The following is a 24,399-nucleotide window of genomic DNA, read 5'->3' as shown; positions in this document are numbered from 1 at the left end:
ATGCATGAGAACAGTGTGTGTATAGAGGGTAACCTGGGTTACTCACAGTTACACATGATCATGCAAATTTGTCTTCTATTCGTTAGGAAAAGGGGGATATTTGAATGATTTGTTTGTTATGGTAAGGGAGATTTTGGGTTTTGAAATGCAACAGTACTATATGTGGCTTGCTGTAATCATGTGATCTCTGCCATGATTGAAGCTCTGTAAGCTGCCATTTTAGATCAGTTCAGTGAAGACTCTCACTGGGAAAGCACTGCTATCTTGGAACTTGAAACAATATTAGAGATTGTCCGTGTGTCTGAAATGACAATTTCCTGTATGGTGGTGCCCTTGTGTAACTGTTGGTCTCGTGGAATAGGTGACATTCCTGTCAAATTGCCTCTTTGGTGAATTGCACTCTTTTTATACATGTCTGATCAGTGAGGTCCTCATATTGATCTGTGTTGCCTCTATGGGCAGAATGACCTGACCTGATCGGGTGTAAAATCACACATGATGACATCAGGCGAGCATCCTGACATCATTGCGCGTACTCATGATATTTCATTGGCGGGCGTGGGCAAGAGTCGGTAGCGTGCCCGCCAACAATTAAGAGGCCTATTAAGGCCATTAAAGTACTAATTAAGACATATTTTTCACTGCCCATCCAACTTTATGATTGGCAGGCGGGCAAATCGGCCAGGTGGCCTCTGCATTTTTGAGGAAACCTCATCCACGGTTTCTGACATTAATTAATAAAAATAAAAATGTTTTGACATAATTTTTATTGTGTTTTTTGTTCATGTGACTGAGTCCTATGTGGGGACAATTTTTCAGATTTTCAAAATCTTTATTTTTGATTTTAAAATTCTTCAGCTCCCTGAGGCAGCTCCCTGCCTTCAGGGAGTTTTCATTGCGTGCTCCCCTGTGCCTATGCTGACTTCGGCGCTTGACCTCCTCCTGCCCCCCACCCCGGCAGCGATGAGCCTTTTAGGGTGCTTTTCACGCTGGCTGGCCGTTAATTGGCCAGCCAGCATGAATTCGTAGTCAGAGGCCGATCACGGGCAGTGGATCTTTTCCTGGCTGCTACCAGGCCCGTCCGCCGCACCCACCTGATGACCTGAAAATCCTGCCCTATGTGTTTGTGTGGGTGGTGGGGGAAGTGTAATATCTGATGCAATCCACCTTGCCTAAATGCTGCTTGACTGCCTTTTGCTCTAAATCTGCTCCTCCACCATAATAATAATGATGGCATAGAGTGTGCGCATAGGGAATGTCATACCTCCTCCTTACAATAGGGACCGACTGAATTTCTGCCAGTTGTGTGAACTGGTAGAAGTAGAGCAAAATAAATGCAAGGCAAAATAGAAAAACAATTGCTAATGAAACTCTCCACATTATTTCGTGTCAGATGCACTTTGCTTTCACCTGTCTTAGCTGGCCCTGAATTACCCTGAGTGTATTGTAAATGTAAAAGCAGGAAATGTTGAGCTACAGCTCAAGGTCCTCCACCTCATATACCTAAATACGGGCATTTGCGACTCAATGGGCATTTCACAAAAAGGGCAAAAAGAATGAGAGAATGCACAGAAGTGATTTTAGGGTAGAAAACAACAAAAATTGATTCTGCCTGATTTCCTTGCTACAAAAATATCCTTACATTGATTATGAACTGGGAATACACTGAATTTGACAAGGAAATACACCCCCAAATTGCAGCAGATTACATGGTACTGAAATCATCAAAAATAACCTAAGTAAGCTTTATGAAGTTGCTGCCTGTGGGCCCAGAAATTATGGCAGTAAATAGCACAAATCTGTCCTTGAGCAGGAAGATTAAGTTGGCTTCTGTGGTAGAACAGGTTTATCTTTTCCTCCAAACTTTGACACCTATTTGCATTTTCAGTCAGATTACTGAAGCCATTTATTATTCTCCCCCTGAAACAGCGAGGATTTTCTAGTTTTACAACAAAAATTTAATTCATCATCTGTGTCTTCTTGATTCTTTTCCCACACCTAGAGCCACATGAGGCAGATAAAGCACATTCTTACATCTGCTTTCATAGCTAGTTTTTCTTGGAATAAGTCGCTAGCCTGTCATAAGATACTGTAACCTGAGGGGCGCCAGTTCCCATCTAGTGTGGCAGACCAGGAGACTCTCCCTCTCTTACTGCCTATCATAGGCATATTGGAAGTAGTTACAGGTTGATAATCAACCTGTTTGGCCATGTTATGAACACACTTTCCATGGCCATTTCGTCCTGGAGTGGGATTCAAATTGGAGCTTCTGGTTCAGAGTGAGAGGTGCTACCCACTGCACCACGTGACCTCCCTCCATCTTCTGTGTAATGGTACAAAATTTAAAACACCTTTTCAGAAAAATAAAAGGATCTGTTGTAGCTGTTCAGTTTGGGTAAACCATGTAAATGCAATATTGGCCCTTATATCTTGAAGATAATATGAACTGCAGGCTTGATGGTGCAAACTGGATGCAGGGAATAATTGATAAAAGCAAAATATTGCGGATACTGGAAATCTGAAATGAAAACAGTAAAGGCTGGAGAAACTTAGCAGATCTGACAGCATCTGTGGAGAGGGAAACAGAACTAACATTTTGAGCCTGTCTGACTCTTCTGAAGCAGAGTCATATGGACTCGAAATGTTAACTCTGTTTATCTCTCCACAGATGCTGCCAGAGATGCTGATTTTTTCCAGAATTTTCTGCTTTTATTGCATGGAACCATTGCTGTGCTGGAATAGATAGGCCCAAGGTCCACCTGAAATCGGGCTTCAGGGCTTATTTATATCAGACTGATGTGCTGCAGCCACTTACTGGATGTCCCAAGCAGCTTGCTTGTAAAGAGGACTTGAATTTCAGGGAGCTGTGTCACCGACAGCACCCTTCAGGTAATTAGAGAGAATGATTGGGAGTGACCATGAGACGAGGGGAGGGAGGCAGTGATAGGGAAGGGGATGATGGTGCCTGTCAATGGCCCATAATTTAAATGTGACGCCAGGAAGAGCACTCCTGCAACTCCTGTCTCTATATTCAATCAAGTATTTTTTTAAAACTTACATTTTTGGTGGCAGTCTTCAACAGTCCCTTTGGGGACTGCTGGTTAAGCTGCATGTAGACCCAATTTTCCTGACCGAGTCCTTTCAATAATCAGAGCAGCTAAATTTTACAAAGGAGTCCTCAAACAGCTGCTGAACACCTTATTTGCATATGTAAAGACTGTTACACACCGTGACAATTCTTTTGATAACTATATCAATATGGCAGGTGGCGCATTTCTGGCACGGAATGTTGGACACGATGGAGCCTGGCACAGCACTGATGAGTTTCTGGGCCATGAGGTTTTAAAATGTCACTTTCAAATCTTTCAGTGTTTGCACAGAAATGATGAGTAGATCTTGATTTTCCCTGGCTGGAAAATTATCAAAGTGTACAGTATAGCTTCAGTCTGCTGTCCCTGGTTGCTCTAAACAGGTACCTGTAGTGGAAGAGTGCTCTTAGCAAGACAATACAGTAATTCTGCATCGTAGCTACATTGACCAGTCATTTGGGATGTATGTTACTTCAATATTTTTTGCTAATTTGAAGGATGTTAGTTAAACTTTTCATCCAGTTAAATTATTAGTGATTAAATTATCGGTGAGATGTGGTTTGTCATCAGCCACCTTAGACGCATGACCTTGCCTATTGGTGTTTGTATTCTCTACATTCCAAACTGGTGATTCTGTAGTTTTTATATTAGTAGGTCCCTTATAGTCAATCCAATCGTTTGTTACATATTCTGATCTTTCAGACTATGTTCTCTATAGTAGATTCCATATTTTTATCATGGCAGAAATATTAAAAACAATATATATATAGTATAATAAATTTACTCACCACCATCTTCTCAAGGGCAATTGAGGATGGGCAATAAATGCTGCTCCAGCCAGTGACGCCCGCATCCCATGAATGAATTTTTAAAAATGGCATTCATTCTGTCCAGTACATTTCCATCTTCCAAGGACGAGACTGATTGTCAGATTTCCATTTGATTGTGACCTTTAAAACCTGCCAAAGAACTCCAAAATAAAATGTCTTTCTAACAAAATCTTGCAAACATTGCTCTTCCTAATGTTTGCCTAGTAGCAAAGCATATTAAAGCTAATGGAGTGTGTTGAAAAACTATCACCTTTCTGAAATGCTGACCCAGCAGTTAAGGAGCATTTTGTGTTTTTCTTTGGAAGAGAGGTGATTAATTTCTAAGTGTTATCTTTAGCGCATTTGAATGTAACTTAGCAAGGTTCAGTTTTGTCAGTGCAGCTGATCGTAATTATATGATTTTTTTTGGTTAAGAAATGTGGTAAGTAAATTTCTGGTAAGGTGAGGTGCTTTGATGGGAAATGTTTTGCTGTGCTGCTTGCATTTGCCTAATAGATATGGTGATGTTATGTTATTAAGATTTATTGAAATGTTTAGTTGTAAGTTTTAAGACTTTTGTCCATCATCTATATATACGAACATATGAATTAGAAGCAGGAGTAGGCCACTTGATTCCTCAAGCCTGCTCCGTCATTTGGTAGGATCATGGCTGATCTGATTGTGGCCTTGACTTTCTTGTTAGTTTCCCTTGTACCCTTTGACGCCCTTGTCAGTCAAGAATCTAACTCAGCCTTAAAAATATTCAATAACCCTGCCTCCACTATTCTCTGGGGAAAGAATTCCACAGACTAATGACCCTGTGAGAGAAAAAAAATTCTCCCTATCTCCATCTTAAATGGGAGACCCTTTAATCTTAAACCGTGCCCTCCTAGTTCTAGTCCCTCCCACAACATCCGTCCTGTCAAGTCCCCTCAGGATCTTATACGTTTTAATAAGATCACCTCTCATTCTTCCAAACTCCAATGGATACAGGCCCAACCTGTCCAATTTTTCCTCATAAGGTAACCCCTTCATCCCAGAAATCAGGCAATTGAACCTTCTCTGAACTGCTTCTCATGCAATTATATCTTTTCTTAAATAAGGAGACCAAAATTGTATGCAGTACTGCAAATGTGCTCTCACCAATGTGCTGTACAACTGTAGCAAAACTTCCCTACTTTTATGTTCCATTCCCCTTGCAATAAACAACACTTTACTTGCCTTCCTAATCACCTTACTGTACCTGTATACTAACTTTTTGCGATTCATGTACCAGGACACCCAGTTCCCTATCTGCTGCACAGTTCTGCAATCTCCCTCCATTTAAATAATCTGCTTTATATTCTTCTTGCCAAAATGAACAAGTTCACATTTTTCCACATTATAGTCCGTCTGCTAAATTTTTGCCAATCACTTTATCTATATCCCTTTGCAGACTCCTTATGTCCCCTTCACAACTTACTCTCCTATCTTTGTGTTGTCAGCAAATTTAGCAAACATGCATTTGGTCCTTTCATCTAATTATAGATATAGATTGTAAATAATTGAGGCCCCAACACTGATCCCTGTGGTACCCCACTGGTTACATGTTGTCAACCCAAAAATGACCCATTTATCCCTACTCTCTGTTTCCTGTTAGTTAACCAATCCAGCATCTGTGCTAAATGTTACCCCCTACACCTTGAACTCTTATTTTATGTAGTAACCTATAATGTGGCACCTTGTCAAATGTCTTGTGGAAATCCAAGTACACCACATCAGGTTCCCCTTTATCCATGTTGCTTGTTACTTCCTCAAAGAAGTCTAATAAATCAGACAAACACAATTTACCTTTCACAAAATCATGTTGATTCTGTTTGATTTCACTAAGATTTTCTAAGTGTCCTGCTATAACCTCCTTAATAATAGACTCGAGCATCTTTCCTATGATAGATGTTAGGCTAACTGACCTGTAGTTACCTTTTTTCTCTCTCCCTCCTTCCTTGAATACTTTCCAAACTAATGGGATCTTTCCAGAACATAGGGCATTTTGGAAAATTAAAACCAATGCCTCAATTATCTCAGTAGCCACTTCTTTTAAGATCCTAGGATGAACTCCATCAGGACCTGGGGACTTGTCAGTCTTTAGTTTGAATAGTTTTCTCAGTGTCCATTCCTCAGGGATTGTAATTTTTCCTCCCGTTCACCTCTTGATTTACAAGCATTTCTGGGATGTAATTTTTGTCTTTTACAGTGAAGACAGACACAATATACCTGTTCAATGCATCCACCATTTCCTTATTTCCTATTATTAACTCCCCAGACACTCTCTCTAGAGCACCAATGCTCACTTTAGTTGCTGTTTTCCTTTTTAAATATCTGTGGACACTTTTACTGTCTGTTTTTATATTTCTAGCTAGCTTTCTTTCCCTCGTATTCTAATTTCTGCCTCCTTATTAGTTAATTGGAATAAGCAATTTCTATGAATTGTCTAAACGCTTTTGAGCGCCTAAGTGGCAACATTAAAGAGCAAAATTGGTGAAGAAATAAGAAATAAATAACTTCATATTATTGTGAGCTTTCTATGACTGCCAGAATACATCCCATCGCATTGGATAGCTATTTCAAAATGAGTGTAACTAATATCTGTACAAACTAGAAAAACAGGAAATGGTTGCAAAACCGAAATGACCCCCGCTTCATATTAGATTGGACAATGTTAATTTGGTGGTTGGGAAGAAAACTTGGTACTTTTCCTTTGGGGTGAGTGTTCACCAATTTTCCTCATCCAGCTGCCATGACATTGCATGAAAGAAATCATTTCAATACTGTAGGGCAGAGCATATGGAATGGAGCATTTAGAGTTTTAGAGCAAATGGGTACTGATCATAATTATATTGATAAAAGAGAGGAAAAAAAAAGAAAGGTTGCATCAGAGACAGAGATTGAAAGATCATCCATCATAGGATAAGCTTATTCCTTGTATCATGCCATTTAGTCCAAGAGAAGTGCAGAAACAGTCTTCACAAATTTGGAAGCAGTTCTCAAGTCTTAAATGAGTTTGAGATTTTAAGTGAGCTAAAAGTTGTTTATGGGAGAATAAGTGGTGTGAAAGGTGATATGAAACTTCACCTTGATGTAAAAGAAGATAGCAAGGCCAAGAATATCAATAGATAATTGACTAAGAGTGGAAATAACCACATTTCAGCAGAGACTTTAAGCCACTTATTTTAAACTGGTAAACTTATCCACTAACATAATGAGATATTTCAAACACATATTAAGCTTTCAAACACTATTATCCCACATGCAATGTTGAAGCTCATAACTTTAGAAAGTTCTATTGTAAGAGCAGTGGGGTCACCACCTTTTTCATTAACATTAATTCACTAGGGTTATTCTATATTTTCTCCCCCAGATATATTCCAAGTGTAGTTTTATTTTATTTTGTAAAATTATCACATGATTGGAAAGGAATACAATTGGGCTTTACAATAAGAGGACAAGTTGGAAAAGAATAAGCTGCTGATATCTGTAAAGAATACTATATTAATAACTCCTGCCCTGAACAAGATGTACAAAAACAAAGTTTTGTCTTAATATGGTAAGGATAATATAATTACTGCCATTTGTGTTGCTCAACAGTGAAATTTCAGAATAATTGTGACACCAAGATAATTGCTTTTTTTTTGCAGTCCCACTTTTTATGTAGTTTTTCTTAAGTTTTCTGCAAAAATAAATATGAATTCAGCAGGTTTATCCAATTCTCTTTGTAGCTAGGTAGAGTATTCAGTGGTTGCAAGTCAGGTCCACCAATGGATTCTGTCTACATACCCAAACATCATATCTTCACCAGAATTTTATAAGACCACCACTTGCTCTAGCACAGTGACGTTTCAATGTTTGACTTTATCATAGAAAGAAATTCTTTGGAAAAAACCCAATTACATGTTAATCTTTCAATGGCATTGATATGAAAGAAAGCAAGATGATCAAGAGCCAGTGTTTCCTGACTGATGGCGTCAGCCAAGATGTCACCATTTCTCAGACCCTGACGTGCCTATCTGCCAATGACCACGGGAAACATGGATCAGGAAAGAAGCAAATTGAGAAGTGTGTTATCTGCTGCAAATATAACTACAGCTAGCATGTAGCATAGGAATGTCACTTGTAGTGACAACAATCCTTGCACCTCTGGTGTTGAACCCCATGGGGATGGTACTGTGGAATGACACAGAGGTCCAGCCTCCTTACACCCACCTCATGCAGCAACACCACCTTCACTTCAACAACCATGAAAGAGTGGGTTGCTTCATCATTTGCATGTAGGTTTGTATCTGCAACTTGGATTCCCTTTCCTTTTTGTCTGTTTTCTCTTGGTTTCCTGCCCTGAGCTAATCCAGGAATTAGAGCGTAAGCGGTCTACTCCATTTGAGTCTGTCTAAAACTCACCAATAACCATTTGGTAATAATCATGCTACGAAAGAAATTTTTAGGCTAGAAACTTTGGAACTCCTTACTTCCCTCAGTATGTCCTTCCTTCTACAGCCTTTAAAACCCCAAAGCTAGATGTCACTTAATCACTGTTTCCTGTTTTTCTTGTCTTCCCTTTTACTGTTTTCAATATTAGTTTCTCAAATTTTAAAAAGGAAATCGAGATTTGGGAGAACATATGATCTAATATGTTTGACATTTTAAATTACATCGCTGCAGTTTGATAAATTTCTGAAATTCGCTCAAAATGCTTTACGTTAAAAAATCAATTAATATACTTTAGTTGAGGGTACACAGTTGGTGTCTGGCTCATGTGACTGACGAATTGAGCGTATTTCTTGTGGTTTGGCAACAGTTGAACTTCCAACTTTCACTTCGAATGCAACATATGCACATTATATGATTTTAATACCGTCTCTTTAATTGCTCCCAATTTTGAATGCATGATTTAAAATGTTTTTGCAATTCCTTTTGTAAGGATAATTCCATAACGCTTTTTAATGTGGACAATTCCCATGTCACTAATAATCATAAGAAACCTATTAATTGTTGTGTATGGAGGATGTGTTTAACAAGTACCAAATCACCCTAATATAAAAGTTAAAGAAGGATGAACAGAGTTTCACGTATCACAGCTGTTACATTGTGCTTTCTGTGGCTTTACTGACAGGCCTTTTTGGGGGAGGGAGAGACACTTTGAAACAGCGAATTCATTGTTATCGTTGGATCTGGCAGTACCAGCATGGCCCAGGGACCGAGGTTCAATAGGGGAGAGAGCTCAAGCTTTTCCGTTAACACATTAAATCTATGAGTCCATTGATGAACAAGCAGCAGGCGACAGTCATTGGCAGGGTAGGGGCAGAACGCCGACATCTGCCACGCCAATCGGGCACAAACGAGTTTAACAGGAGCTGCCTTTCTCTGCAGCTCGGAACGGATGGAGTTGACAGCTGCAGCCGCGCCCCTTGGAAGGTTCCCGCTAATGAGCTTGGGGAGCCCGGGGCCAGGGCTTCTGACCGACCACATTAACAACACGCGCGGCTCACGCTGCTGCTCGTTATTTTAATTGTCTCGCTCCACAGCTCGCGCTCTGATGCCGGCCCTTCCAGACGCTCGCGCTTCACGCCGCGGCTCCGTCTGTTCTGTTTACATAACACCCTCAGACTGGGAACCCAGCAAAAACAATAGTACGGAAGGGGGGGACAGCTGATACATTGGATGACCTTTCTTCCAAAAATTTACATTTCCAACCCGTGTATTTCTGAAGTAAATTCTCAATAGACTATGTGATTGGACATTACGTTCATGTAATCGAGCTGAATGGTGATGTGAGAGGTCTTTGTTGTTGTACTAGTGGCCGCGGGGTTACCTCCAGGCTGTGCAGTTGTTGGTAGACTCCTCCCCCTGGCCAGCTGACTAATCTGATTGTTGACGGTTTTTTTTTCCCTGGCTCTTTCTCGATGCAGAAAACATTCGAGCGGCTGGCAGCGAGCGAGGAACGGGTTCTGTGGATCGGAACCTGGAGAAGACGGAGGAGGGCAACATACAAACACCCCTCCACCAGCAAGGAGATGCAAATAAATTAAGACGGTGAAACTCATGGTGTGCTTGTGGATACAGTCAATTAGTACTGAGCGGTGAACGTCGGCAAGACGGAAACCGAGCGCCACTCATGTTTTCACCAAGTCAAGAAGATCACAGTGCGCCCACCAAGGATCCCGTGAAGTACGGAGAACTCATCGTCCTGGGGTGAGTAAGAGGATCAGTAGTATAGCTTCAGCTAAAATCAATGTTCCCATCCCTGTCCTTCCGCGCTCCTCTACCCCTGAGTGTTGGATATTCTTGTTCCTCTTTGATTGCAGGACATCCCTCACTCTGTGTCTACCCTCCTCACCCCCAATTTTAGCTGCGTGTGTTCTTCCTTCACTCCATGAAAAGTATTCGCTCTCGGTTGTGCTTATCCCACTGTGTCCCCTTTCTGTCTGCCTCTGTCAGTGCTCTTCCTCACTGTGTGCGCCCTCATTTTCAAGCGCCCTCTTTAGCTCTTAATTTTCTATTTCTGTTTGCGATTTCTCGGTCAATTTTTGTTTTTTTTTTCTCTCTTCGCACGTTCCTTCTGAATTTGTGTGTCCACATCTCTCACCCCCAAAACTCTGCACAGGCCCTTTTATCTTTGTGTAAATTACCTGTCTTTGATCCCTCTCTTACTGTCAATGCAAGTACCCCCATTCTTTTTTTGTGTGTGTAGGTGGGCTGTTTTTGTGATGCTGTGTGTCTCTCTACCTGATCCCATGCCTATCCCCTCCATCTTCCCCTTCAACATTCCTCTCTTTGCCCCCCCCCCCCCCCCCCCCGGTGTCCCTTAATGGCCCTTTGCTGAGCATAGCCTGTTTGTCCCTTGCATGGTACGCTCTGGATTGCAGTGCACCCTCTCAGAGGGAATGTTGGTCCCCCTCCTTTCTGCTGCTTCTGTAGTCCCTTCTTCCTGCTACTACCCCCTTCCCTACTCTTTGATATAAATCCTCTTCTCTCCCCCATTATTTTTGCACTGACTTTCCTGTCTTGTTGTTTTTATGCCCTCGATAGATTTCTCCTTTTTTAGGCCTCTGGATGGGGAGGTCAAAGTTATTTCACTGCATATTTCTGTGTACTGTCAAATGGAGGGGAGGGATAATATTTGAGAGGACTGGGTGACCACTGAACTGGAGTTGATCTCGGAGTTCGAGATTATCCTCATTACTAAGTGAAGTTGTGTGTTAGTGAGTTTGGTGTGACAAGTTGAGGCCCAGCCGGGTTCATGATACTCAGCTGTTGAGAAGACCAGAGCTACAGCAGAAGTATGAAGTGTGGTGGTTTTTACACCCCAGCTTGTGCTGGCGAGCTTGCTGATTATGTTCAATCATGTCTCTATCTTTTGGGCAGGCTTTGGAGGTGGTGATGGTAAATTAGGGAGTGGTCAAGGGTCACTCCAAGATAGGTGGGAGTCGAGTCGTGCCACCCTTTTTCTCCACAGGAAGTGACATTTGGGGTGGTGTGTGCCTTGCGATTTAAGGTGGAACGCAGAGACGATGGGCTGGTTGAGTTTGATTTGTAGAAATATCGGGTGGGATTTTTGGCAGGGCCAGAAATTCCCACCCAAGGTCAATAGACTTTTGGGTGCTCTCCAAATTTTCTGCTCTCATCTATGGCATTTTTGACAGGTCGGAGTTTAGCATGGCTTCCATATTATTGGAAGATTTTGTCTGAGCTGTCAAGACAATATCGTCGGTGTAAATAAATTTTCATGATGTGGTGGGTGTGTTACTCATATAGGTATTAAGTGTCGGTGCCAGGACGTTGCCCAGAGTGAGCTGTTGAGTGTACTTGGAGTGTTGATCTTGTCTCGTAGGTAGACCTTCATCCTTCTGTTATTCAGATACCCACAAGAACTGGAGCAGTTTGACACATGGCAGTGGGGACAGTTTGCACATTAGTCCATTTTTTCACACATTATTGAAGACTGAAGAAAGATTTATGAAAGTGGTTCCAATCTTGAGGTTGTGATGAGAACCAGCCTTGATGTTTGTGGTGATAGCAAGGGCTTAGGCCCCAACGCTGTTGCTGTGAACAAAGCCAGCCTGCTCTTGGAGGAGGGATGAGTTGGTAATAGGGCTAATTTTTAAAAGAATAAGCTGCTCCAGGAGCTTATCAGCTGTACAGAGCAGTGAAATAGGCTTGTAGCTCTGAGGGTCATCTGCTGGCTTTCCTTGTTTTGGCAGGGCTATTATTGTTGCATCGCACCAGATTTGGGGAATGTAGCCATTCTGCAGCACAGTTGAGAAGTGCCAGTAGCCATGTTTTGCCAGTGGACCAAGATTGTGCAGGAAGTCTGGTGAAATACCATCTTTCCCAGCAGCTTTGCCCTTTTTTGTGGTTGCTAGGCCATCGTCCATGACGGTAAAGTTATTTGACAGGGAAAGACTCTGGACAACTTGCTGTTGCTTTTGAGTTTTTTTCTTGTCCTCCTGTTTGTTTATTGAAGGATCCTTTTGAGTTGGCCAGTAGTTTGGCAGTAACAGCATTTGTGCTCACTTGTGGGTTAGCGGCCTCTGCTGGGTTTGATGCTCCAAATTTCCTTACAAGGTTTCAAGCCCAACAGCTTGTGTGTAAAGCCATGGATTCCATGCAATCCAGCAGCTTTTTTGTCTATGGTTGTCCAAAGATTGAAGTAGTGCTGTGGCTGCTGCTGGATCTCCAGTTTGTTGGTATTGTTGAAAAGGCTTTGCACTCAAGATTCCAACAGAAACATTTTGTACAGTAAATCTGTATCTCTCTCTGATTACTAGCTTTTTCCATGTCTCTATGCCCATGAGTGTTTATAGATCCATTATCTGCCTTTATCCTGGTCTATTTGGAAATAGCATCTTTGAAGAAAAGGAACTTGAAAATGTTGTCCAAACTATTACAAAATAAATTTAATGTTTAATAGTAAAGAAAATGAAAGTCCCTTTTTAAAAATACAAGTTATTTTAGTTGATAAATTTGTGGCTTCTCATTCTATTGAAACAAATTTTGAGTGACTTTCAGGAGATGTGGAAATTGCACTGACTTTAAAGGATGGCCTTATGATTGCTTAGCATAATGCACTTATGATAGTGGTATGATTAATAATATTTATCAGTGCAGTCTTCAAATTTCTAGGAGGGTGGGCAATTGGCAATATTGCATGACCTAGATTTCCCACTTAGTAGCGAGACAATAGCACTTGCTGCTGACCTTGAAGAAAGCTGCCCACAAAAGTTGAGCAATGTCTCTGGCATGAATTTTCTCTTTCCTGACATCACTTTGATTCTAATGTCCAGCAACAGTGATGTCATCAAGCACGCTAAGCAATCAATCTCAGCGCAGCAAATCAGGAAGGAAAGAGCACTGATTATCTTTCCCTTTTTGTTCATTTTACTGACAAGTGAAATAAATATTTTAAAATATTTTTATTTTAAAAATATGGGGAACTTTTTTAACATGGTGCGATTCAACGTCCCATAGATATATATTTTTAAGGCTGGAGAGGTTATTCAGTAATAATCATGATCTTAAGATGCTGTTTAAAACCTAGTTACACATCGTTCAACAAGGTGTAACTTTTTGAAGGGTTTTTACAACATGATTAATTGGAAGTTCAGGACAATTTGAGTGATTTCAGAAGATTTCCATCTCTGGGGTCTTCATTTGTGGAGGAATATGGAATCACTGACAGTAACTTCTGGATTTCCATGTTTGACTGCGACTGTATGGGTCAGTTTCACCTTTGTAATGGTGGTGAAACAACAAAAACTGACAGGTCCAGATTTTGGATTGCAATGTATGTGCTTAGCATTCCACATATTCCAGGTTGATTTATTAAATATTATTTATCATGCAACAGGAGCTTGCAATTGCATATATCATTTTTTTAAAAATAATTGATTTAGGCCTTAATTGTGTTTTTTGCTTATGTTGCATTCTGTTGAACAATTGCCAAATTGCTTTAATTTAGCACTTATGATATTTAAATTGTAAATTGATAACTTACCAACCAGAAATCTACAGGGCTATCAGCTGGAGTTGTAATCATTGAATTGAAGGAATGAGTTTGTAAGGTTTCCTGGAATGCTATTCATTTGCAGAATCTTGGGATTTCTTTGTTCTCCGTCAGAATAAACTCAGCTGTTTAGCTCTTAATTTATGGGAATTGTTTTTATTCATTCCTGGGATGTGGGCATCATTGGCTAGGCCAGCATTTATTGCCCTTATTCTAAGAGTCAGTCAACCACATTGCTGTATGTCTGGAGTCACTTATAGGCCAGACCAGGCAAGGACGGCAGATTTCCTTCCCTAAAGAATGGTAGTGAACCAGATGGGTTTTTATGACTATCGGCAACGGTTTCATGGCCATCATTAGTCTTTTAATTCCAGATTTTTATTGAATTCAGATTTCACCATCTGCCGTGGTGGGATTTGAAGCCGGGTCCCCAGAGCATTACCCTAGGTATCTGCAATACTAGTCCAGTGACAATACTACTATGCCACTGCCTCTCTCTTTAGCCCTTTCCAATTAACAGACCATCATATTTCTGCATTGTCCGTTTATGCACAACAGAGGATTAATGCTGACAGTTTAATGGAAGAAGTTAGTTTTAAATAGATCAAGCAGTAATTAGCTTTGCTGGCCTTTAATTATTTTGAGCAAGGCCATAGTTGAAAGGTAATATAATTAATCAGATCCTCTGAATATGATTTTTATTTTATAAAAAGAGAATGTTCAATTTCTACACAATCTTTGGGGAAAAATGTTATCAACAGCTATATTGTGACATTACAAATTCTGTGAAACAAAACTTTTAAAGGGCACCTTTTATATACTTTAATGTTTTAATATTTAAAACTCTAATAAGGGCTCCATGAATTGCAGAGATTATTCATCAGTTTTGAAAAGTGCTGTTGGTTGCACAGCTTACATTTGAACTTGTTTTAACCTTTGTGTCGTTGACAATAGTGGTGAATTATCACATTAGGGCAGCCCTATATTTGATTATATTGCATGCCCAAGGGTTTCTTCATTAACATTTTCAATTATACTGTGTTGAGGAACAAAGACATTTGTTTCCTGATGCAAGATGATGATTTCATTAAATATAGAAAAACAGCATTTACTATAAATAATTGGCACAAAATTAATAATAGGCTAAATTTTTCTGTTTTTAAAAAAAAATTAATGGTGAACAGTGTTAACTGTTGTGTGCAAATCAGACAGCAACTCTGATGATTGCATGTGTGCACTTAAAGGTAGGAATCCAGAAGCTGCTGTCAGATGCAGTGCCACCGTGGTGGGGCTGGAAATTCCTGGCCTGTTCCTCAAGTACACCCTCTCCAGCTCGGAAAATTAAGGAGACTCAGCCCTTCAGATTTAATTGTTGTTGTTTACAGGAAATAATTCCTTTAACTTTTTTTCTTTGCTTTTGCTTTTATTACTTTTACTTATCTGTCAAACTAAGTTTTCTTTTTTTCACTTTCTGTACCTAATTTGACAATTCTGATTCAGACACTGCTGCTTATTAATGACTCTTCAATCTAGTAGACTAAGGAACTACTTGTTAAATATATTTTTTTCAACACAGGCCCCAGCTGCCCTATAGAAAGAGGCTGCTGTGCTTTTTGCATGATTGGCTGACAGGCCAGTTTTGATCAATCTGTATATTCTGTAATATCAAAGAAATTGTCACCACTCAGTTCCACACCATTTACCTTTTTTTATTCATTTTCTTTTCTTGAACTCTGCACCTCCTACAACCGCTCTCCATCTTGCCCTGCCAACTTAAAGCATGGTGGGACTTTTTCTATCTTAAAAACCCTGCATAAATACAAATTGTTGTAGTAACTTGATTTTGATAACATTTGACCGACCCCCCCCCCCCACACTCGACTAGTACGTTTATGCCATACAATTAGCAGTAGAAGGAAGCACATTCATATCATACAGTCAATTGTTGTTAAATTAATTAATTATCAACAGTCCATTATGCCTTGAGGCTATTGCCAAAGTGAAAAAGGCATTGGGATCTAGTTCCAGGACAATTGACTATAAAGCGAGGAAAACTCTGATCAAGGCCTTTGTCAAACCTCATATAAAATACAATATAAATGTCCAGTTTCAGTCTCCTCACATGGTTGGGGATCTAGATTTTGGACAAAGATTAGAGGAGGACCACTCCAGTCATACCTAGTTTGAGTCCTCAGTTATGAAAGCAGGTTTGCAGACAGCTGGAGTGTTTTTTTTTGACTGTAGAAAGACATAGATTGAAAAGATTGTCTTGAAGATCTCAATCAAATGAAAGGATTGGGTCGGCTAGGGAGGACAAGAGACATGACCATCAGCAAATGTAGAACTAGCTACAGCTGGTGGAGGAGTGCAACCTACTAACTGAGTGAAGACTTGGAGTTGATGAGAAGGGAGTTTTAAGTGTTAATTTTGTCCTTAAAATCTAATCTAGTTTGTAATTAGCAGTAACCGGAAAGTACTGGTTAATTAGGCTAAGTTTGTTCTTTCTTGCAGTTTAGACAGGGTAAACTCACTTTCAGCTGTAGGAGCTGAGTAGTTAATTAGCTAACTGGTTGAATCTGGTTTCTGTAGCCCCAGTTCAATTTACTATAAATTAGGGGTTCGTTACTGCAGCCTTGGCAAATCCAGTGCACTGACTAACTGAGTGAAGACTTGGAGTTTGGTGAGGGGAAGTTTGGTGAAGGGGGAGAAGAATTTGTTTCCTCTTTCTCACCCCATAGAAATTGGTTCTTGCACTACTGCAGGGAAAGGAGCTAGCTGTTTGGTGAGTATCTGGTAAGTTCTATTCCTAATGTCTAAAGTAGTACATAATTTGGTGGTAAAGATAATAAAATATATAAGAAATCAACACTTAAGTGATTAATATAATTAAGTAATTATTTAAAACACATTGAGGATGGCAGGACAGGTGATGTGTCCTGGATGCTTTGTACCAGGAGGCAGTCACAACACTTAGGTTCTGCTGATTTGGTCAGTGGACAGGAGAGTGTGACTGCAAGTGAGGCAGGTAAGGGGACCCAGAGGGCAGGGATGCATGAGTGTATGCCTCTGCAATTGTCTGACAGGTTTGAGGTTCCCTCAGCTTATTTGGATGAGAGTGGAGGTTGCAGGGTGGATGAGCAAAGTGACCATGGTACAGGAATCCATCCATATGGGGGGAGCAAAAAGGAACGTAGTAGCAATAGGGGACAGTATAGTAAGGGGGTTTGACACTGTTCTCTGTAGCAAAGAGCGAGAGTCCAGATGGCTTTGCCTGCTTGGTGCCAGGGTTCGGGATATCTGCTTAGGGCTGGAGAGGAACTTGCAGTGGGAGGGGGAGGATCCAGTGATTGTGGTCCATGACATAAGCAGGATGAGGAAGGTGGCTCTGCATAGTCAGTATGATGAACTAGGCACCAAATTAAGAAGCATAACCTCAAAGGTGGTCATTTCTGGGTTATTACCTGACCCATATTCAAATTGGCATAGGACAAATAAGATTAGAGAAATGAATGCATGGCTCAATGACTGGTGTGGGAGAAGTGGGTTCCAGTTTGTGGGGCACTGCCACCAATATTGGGGAAAAGTGGGATCTGTACCGTTGGGACAGTCTGGGGCTGATGTCCTCGTGAGCTGGCTAACAAAGGAAGTAGAAAAGGTTTTAAACTGAATAGTAGGGGCAAGGGATCAAACTTGGGAAGATGTGGTAAACCCAAGAGTAGCGACAAGGCAGGAGAGACAAGTACTAATATGGGAAATGATAAACTGATTGACAGGAAGGGACAGAGTACAATTCTACGAGTAAATCAACAGATAAGGCTAGACACTACAAAAATAATAAAAAGACAAAACTAAAGGCCCTATTTGTGCATTAGCATATCATACAAGCTCATTAAAAGGCCACCTTGCTGGAATTAAGCCCCCCCTCCAAATTAAGTTCCCTGCCAGCGAGAAATTAAAACTTTCACTCTTAAGACTGTGTGCATAAGTGGCATGCGCCTGTTGAGGTTAATTTCTCCCATGATTAATAGTGAGTTGCTGCTGCATTGTCCTCTTTGGGGAGCACCTGTAAATGCTTACCTATGCTTGAGACTGGATGGTGGCAGTGCGAGTTGTGTGGCGGCTGAACCAAGGAAAGGTTAACAGGGAACGGTGGAGTAGTGGCTGGGCAAAGGTGAAAGGAATAGTTCAGTATGTCCGGCTGGCCTTTAAATATGGCTCCCAGATCTTCAACCCCATGAGGTAATGGCCTGCCCCCACCGCGAGAGCCTTTAAGCTCCTTGTGGATGCATATGTAATGAGCTGAAGAACAAAAGATTGCATGTGGTCAGCCATGCCACACTTCCAGCAGAAACAGCTCTCACTTCCATGCCCATTACTAAACTTAGGATGGAATTGTCCCAGATTGCACGGACTTGGATGAGGGAAAGGATGGAATTGTCCCAGATTGCACTGACTTGGATGAGGGAAGTGAATGTACTATCGCCAAGTTTGTGGATGACAAATAATAGGTGGGAAGGGAAACTGAAGATGACTGATTCTACAGAGGGATATAGACAGGTTAAGTAAGTGAGCAAAAACTTGGCAGATAGAATAAAATGTGAGGTTATACACTTTGGCAGGAAGAATAGCAGAGCTGAATATTAGTTAAATGGAGAAAGACTGCAGAAAGGTGCAGCACAGAGGGATTTTTAATCAGTGAGTGAATCAAGGGTTATGGGGAAAAGGCAGGAAAGTGGAATTGAGGATTATCAGATCAGCCATGATCTCTTTGGCGGAGCAGACTCGATGGGCTGAATGGCCTACTTCTACTCCTACATCTGATGGTCTTATGGTATCTAAACACACGTAGCATTTGAAACAAAAGAGATGAGCTGATAGTTATTTCTACTTGTGATAAATACGATTTGACAGTCATTACAGAAACATAGCCACAGGATGACATAGATTGGGACCTGTATATTGAAGGGTATGTGACATTCAGGAAGTTAGGAAAGGTGGTGGGGTGGCTCTGTTAATGATGGTATTAGCACATTAGAGAGGGATGACCTAAGTTCAGGAAACCAGGATGTAGAAGCGGTTTGAGAAATGGGAAAGGCAAGAAGTTACTTTTGGGAGTGGTGTACGGGCCTCCTAATTGTAACTACAGCGTATAAAAGAAGAGATAATGCTTGCCAGAAAGGTACAGCAATAATCATGGGGGATTTTAATCTACATAGTTTGGAAAAAGCAAATGGGCAAAGGTAGTGTGGATGTGGAGTTGATAGTTTCTTAGAACAGCATGTTCTGGAGACAACCAGAGAGCAGACTATACTAGACCTGGTATTGAGCAATGAGGGAGAATTAATGGATAACCTCCAACTGAAGGCACCCCTAGATAGCAGCGATCGTAATATGATTGAATTGTACATTCATTTTGAGGGAGAAATGATTGCATCCAAGACTAGTATTTTAAACTTAAATAAGGGTAATTATGAGGGCATGAAGGCAGAGCTAGTTAAAGTGAATGGGCAAATGAGGTTAAGGGATATGCTAATAGAAGTTCAGGTGCAGACATTTAAAGCGATGTTTCAGAGTATGCAGAATATATACGTTCCAATGAGAAAGAAAAATCCCAAAAGGGTGGGGGTATGGGTCCCACTATCCGTGGTTAACTAAAAAAGTTAAAGACAGCATCAAACTTAAAGAAAAAGTATATAGTTACGCAAAGACGGGTGGCAAATCAGAAGATTGGAAAGAATATGAAGAACAGTGAGGAATGACAAAAAGACGAAAATAGAGTATGAGAGAAAGCTAACTAGTGATATAGGGACGGATAGCAAGAATTTCTATAGATATTTAAATGAGAAAAGAGTTAACAAACTGAGAGTTGGTCCTGTAGTGTGTGTGCGCCTGGGATTTGATAATGGAAAGTAGGGAGATGGCAGACAAATGGTTATTTTGCTTCAGTCTTCACTATGGAGGACAGAAGTAACATCCTGGAAATAGTAAATCAGGAAATGGATGGGAGGGAGGAATTCGGGGAAAATTACTCACCAGGGAAATGGTATTGAGAAAATTGTTTGGCTGCAGGTTGATGAATCTCCAGGTCCAGATCGACTTCACCCTCAGGTCTTGAAAAAAGTGGCCAATGAGATAGTTGATGCATCGGTTTTAATTGTCCAAAATTTCCTAGATTTGGGGAAGGTCCTATTAGATTGGAAAATAGCAAATGTAACTCCTTTATTCAAAAAGGGAGGAAGACAGAAAGCAGGAAACTACAGCCAGTTAGCCTAACATCTGTCATAGGAAAAATGTTAGAAGCTATTATTAAAGATGTTACAGTAGGGTATTAAGTAAAATTCAGGGCACTCAAGAGTCAACATGGTTTTGTAAAAGGGAAATCATGTTTAACGAATTTATTGGAGTTCTTTGAAGGAGTCACATGTGGATAAAGGGGGACTGGTGGATTTACTATACATAGATTTCCAGAAGGCATTTGATAAAGTGCCACATCAAAAGTTATTGCAGAAAATAAAAGCTCATAGTGTGGGGGGTAACAAATTGGCATGGATAGAAGATTGGTTAGCTAATGGGTCTTTTTCTGGTTGGCAGGATGTGATGAGTGGTGTGCCACAGGGGTCAGTGCTGGGGTCTCAACATTTTACAATTTATATAAATGACTTGGATGAAGGGACCAAAGGAATGGTTGCTAAATTTGCTGACGACACAAAGGTAGGAAAGTAAATTGTGAAGAGGATGTAAGGAGGTTGCAAAGTGACATAGGTTAAGTGAGTGGGCAAAGATCTGGCAAATGGGGTATAATGTGGGAAAATGTGAAATAGTTCATTTTGGCAGGAAGAATGAAAAGGAAGCTTATCTAAACAGTGAGAGATTGCAGAGCTGAGATTCAGAGGGATCTGGGTGTCTTAGTGCATGAATCACGAGGTTAGTTTGCAGGTTCAGCAGGTAATTATGAAGGCTAATGGAATATTATCATTTATTGTGAGGGGAATTGCTTACAAAAGTAGGGAGGTTATGCTTCAGTTATACAGGGCACAGGTGAGACTACACCTGGAGTACTCTGTCCAGTACTGGTGGTCTTATTTAAAGAAAGATGTAAATGCATTAGCAGCTCAGAGAAGGTTTACTAACTAATACCAGGAATGGGTGGGTTGTCTTATGAGGAAAAGCTGGACAAGTTAGGCTAGAAGAGTAAGAGGTGACTTATTGAGACGTTTAAGATCCTGAGGGGTCTTGACAGGACGGATGTGGAGAGGATGTTTCCTCTTGTCGGAGAACCTAGAACTAGAGGTCACTGTTTAAAAGTGAGAGATGGCTCGTTTAACACAAATGAGAAGTTTTTTTCTGAGGATTGAGAATCTTTGGAACTCTTCCTCAAAAGGCAGTGGAAGCAGAGTCTTTGAATATTTTCAAGGCAGCTAATAGATTTTTGATTACCAAGGTGATGAAAGATTATCAGGGGTAGGCAGGAATGTAGGGCTGAGGTTACATTCAGATTAGCCATGATATTGAATGGCAGAGGAGGCTCGAGAGGCCAAGTGGCCTACTCCTCCTAATTTGTATGTTTGTAGGTTAGATGCAAGGAGATAATTTTCAGAGTCTTTGGAGCAGGTTGCTGGCACATTCAATGAATGGAGAATTGCTGTAGGGATTCAGAAAGGAGCTAGACAATTTCCTGAATTTTGCCAACATAAAAGGTAGGTAGGATATGAAAAAGATGTTCCTGTTACTGCTATCTTTAGGAGCTTTTTCATTTTTTTTTCTACGTATGTCAAGGCCAGCATTTATTGCCCATCCCTAATTGCTCTTGAGGTGGTTGGGAACTATCTTCTTGAATCATTGCAGTCCATGTAGTATAGGTACACCCACAGTGCTGTTACTGTGGGAGTTTCAGGATTTTGACTGAAGGAATGAAGATTTAGTTCCAAGTCAGGATGGCCTGTGAGCTAGAGGGGGACTTGCAGGTGGTGGTGACGTCCCTGTACATCTGCTGCTCTTGTCCTTCTAAGTGCTATGCCTTGGGTTTGGGAGGTGCTATTGAATGAGCCTTAGCGAGTTGCTGCAGTGCATTTTGTAGATTGAGCACACTGCTGTCACTGTGCATCATTGATGAAGTGAGTGAATGTTTTAAGGTAGTGGATGGGGTGCCAATCAAGTGGGTTGCTTTGCTTTGTCCTGGATGGTGCCGATAGTTATTGGAGCTACAGTCATCCGGGTGAGTGGAGGGTATTCCATCGCACTTCTGACTTGTGCCTAGTAGATTGTGGGCAGGCTCTGGGGAGTCGGGAAGTGAGTTACTCATTGCAGGATTCCTAGTCTCTGATCTGTTTTTATAGCCACAGCATTTATATGCTGGTCCAGTGCAGTTTCTGGTTAATGGTAGCCCCCAGGATGTTGATGGTGGGGGATTCAGCAATATTAATGCCATTGAATGTCAAGGAAAGATATTTAAATTCTCTAATTGGAGATGGTATTGCCTGGCTCTTGTGTGGCATGAATATTACTTGCCACTAGTCAGCCCAAGTCTAAATGTTGCCCAGTTCTTGCTGCCTGTAGGCATAAACTATTTTAGTATCTGAGGCACTGTGAATGGCACTGAACGCTGAAATCATCAGCCACTTCTGACCTTATGATGGAGGTAAGATAAAGCAGCTGAAGATGGTTAGGCCTAGATCACTCCCCTGAAGCACTTCTGCAGCATGTCCTTGGTCTGAAATGATTGGCCTTCAGCAAAATCAACTAACTTATTTGTCTGTTTTAGGTGGCAGAGCAAGAAACGATGAATTTCCCAGTGTTTTTTATTTTGTAAAACAATTTTTTTGTGTAGCTTCGCCAAGTCGATTTTGTTTTTTTAAATTTATTCATGGGATGTGGGTATTGCTGGCTGGGCCAGCATTCATTGCTACCACCCCCCCTCCCCCCCCCCACCCCATTTGCCCTTGAGAAGTTGGTGGTGAGCTGCCTTCTTGAACCGCTGAAGTCCATGTGGTGTAGGTACACCCATTGTGCTGTTAGGGAAAGAGCTCCAGGATTTTGACCCAGTGACAGTGAAGGAATGACAATATATTTCCAAGCCAAGGTGTTGAGTGACTTGGAGGGGAACTTCCAGGTGGTGGTGTTCCCATGTGCCTGCTGCCCTTCTAGATGGTAGTGGTTGTGGGTTTGGAAGGTGTTGTCTTAGGAGCCTGGTGAATTCCTGCAGTGCATCTTGTAGATGGTACACACTGCTGTTGTATGATAGGACAAAGACATGGGGTGATGGTGTTTGCATTATTTGCATTATGCCAGTATAGGACAGGCTTGGTAGACTAGATGGTCTTTACCTGCCAAACAGTCTGAGGCTAAAGCAATCTCTTTGCAACCTTGGTGTCATATTTGACTCTGAACTTTGACCACATTTTCAAACAATCTCTAAGACTGCCTATTTCACCTCTGTAGCATCACTTGACTTTAACCCTATCTCTGCTCATCTACTGAAATTCATTCATTCTTGTTACCTCTAGACTTTACTATTTCAATGCACTTCTGGCTGGACTCCCACATTTTACACTCCATAAACTTGATCATTCAAACTCTGTTGCCTGTGTTTTAACTTGCACCATGTCCAGTTCACCTGTTACCCCTGTGCTTGCTGACCTACATTGACTATTGGTCAAGCAACATCTTGATTTAAAAATTCTCATTCATGTTTTCAAGTTCCTCCATGGCCTGGCCTCTCCCAATCTGTGGATTCTCCAGCCCCACAACCCTCAGATGCCTGTGCTTATCTAATTCTGGGCTCTTGAGCAACCCAGATTTTAATTGTTCAGCTGTTGATAGCTGTGCCTTAGTTGTCAAGACTGAGCTCTGGAATTCCCTCTCTCGACCTCACTTTTCTTTAAGACACTTTAAAATCTACCTCTTTGACACAGCTTTTGGTCATCTGGCCTAATGGACTGAATTTAATGACTACGGCTGTTACCTGTACACTGTCAGGAAAATCGGGGGCAACCCCTCCGTGGCCATTTTCAGAGGCCCTGATGTAAGTGCATGGACGTTGGGCAGTAAACTGCCCAGCATCGGGATTTCTGTTAAGTGCAGAGATCCCTCAACCAAGAGCTGTGGCTTATTGGTGGGCCAACAGCTCTTCAATTCCAGCAGCACCTAACCACCAATGAAGGTGGCTGCTGCTGGGACTGTAGCCAGTCCCAAATGGCAGAGTTGAAGGAGGCCCTGGAATGTAGGTCTTTCTGGTGCCAGTTATGCAGGCCCCAGTGGGGGGGTGGGGTGGGGTGAGGGGGTACTTTGTTGATGGAAGATGGGGCTTTGTGAGGGCATACCTTTGCTGCAAGGGGCCCCTCAGTGGGCCACAGAATTCCCCATCAGTAGGGCCTGAGCCCGCAAGGAGGCCACCAACCTTTACTGGGTGGCCTCTCCATGTGGCATCCTACCAGCAGTGGCAAGATGAGGCCCCCCACTGCCTTGCCAA

General features: G+C 41.4%; 1 protein-coding gene across 2 annotated transcripts in view; it reads left to right on the top strand.

Moving 5' to 3' along the window:
• The window catches only part of LOC121292268 (E3 ubiquitin-protein ligase pellino homolog 2), a 206,417-nt gene that overhangs the window by 77,450 nt on the left and 104,568 nt on the right, over window positions 1-24,399 (top strand). For both annotated transcript variants that reach the window (XM_041214081.1, XM_041214080.1), the window contains one exon: window positions 9,838-10,120. In XM_041214081.1, the coding sequence (XP_041070015.1) occupies window positions 10,044-10,120 (77 nt within the window). In that variant the 5' untranslated portion in view covers window positions 9,838-10,043. The remainder of the gene's footprint in view (window positions 1-9,837; window positions 10,121-24,399) is intronic.

The sequence above is a fragment of the Carcharodon carcharias genome, chromosome 20, assembly GCF_017639515.1.
Source record: "Carcharodon carcharias isolate sCarCar2 chromosome 20, sCarCar2.pri, whole genome shotgun sequence".
NCBI lineage: Eukaryota > Metazoa > Chordata > Chondrichthyes > Lamniformes > Lamnidae > Carcharodon > Carcharodon carcharias.
Note: the sequence above shows the minus strand (reverse complement) of the source record. Positions and strands in the feature narration are given on the sequence as shown.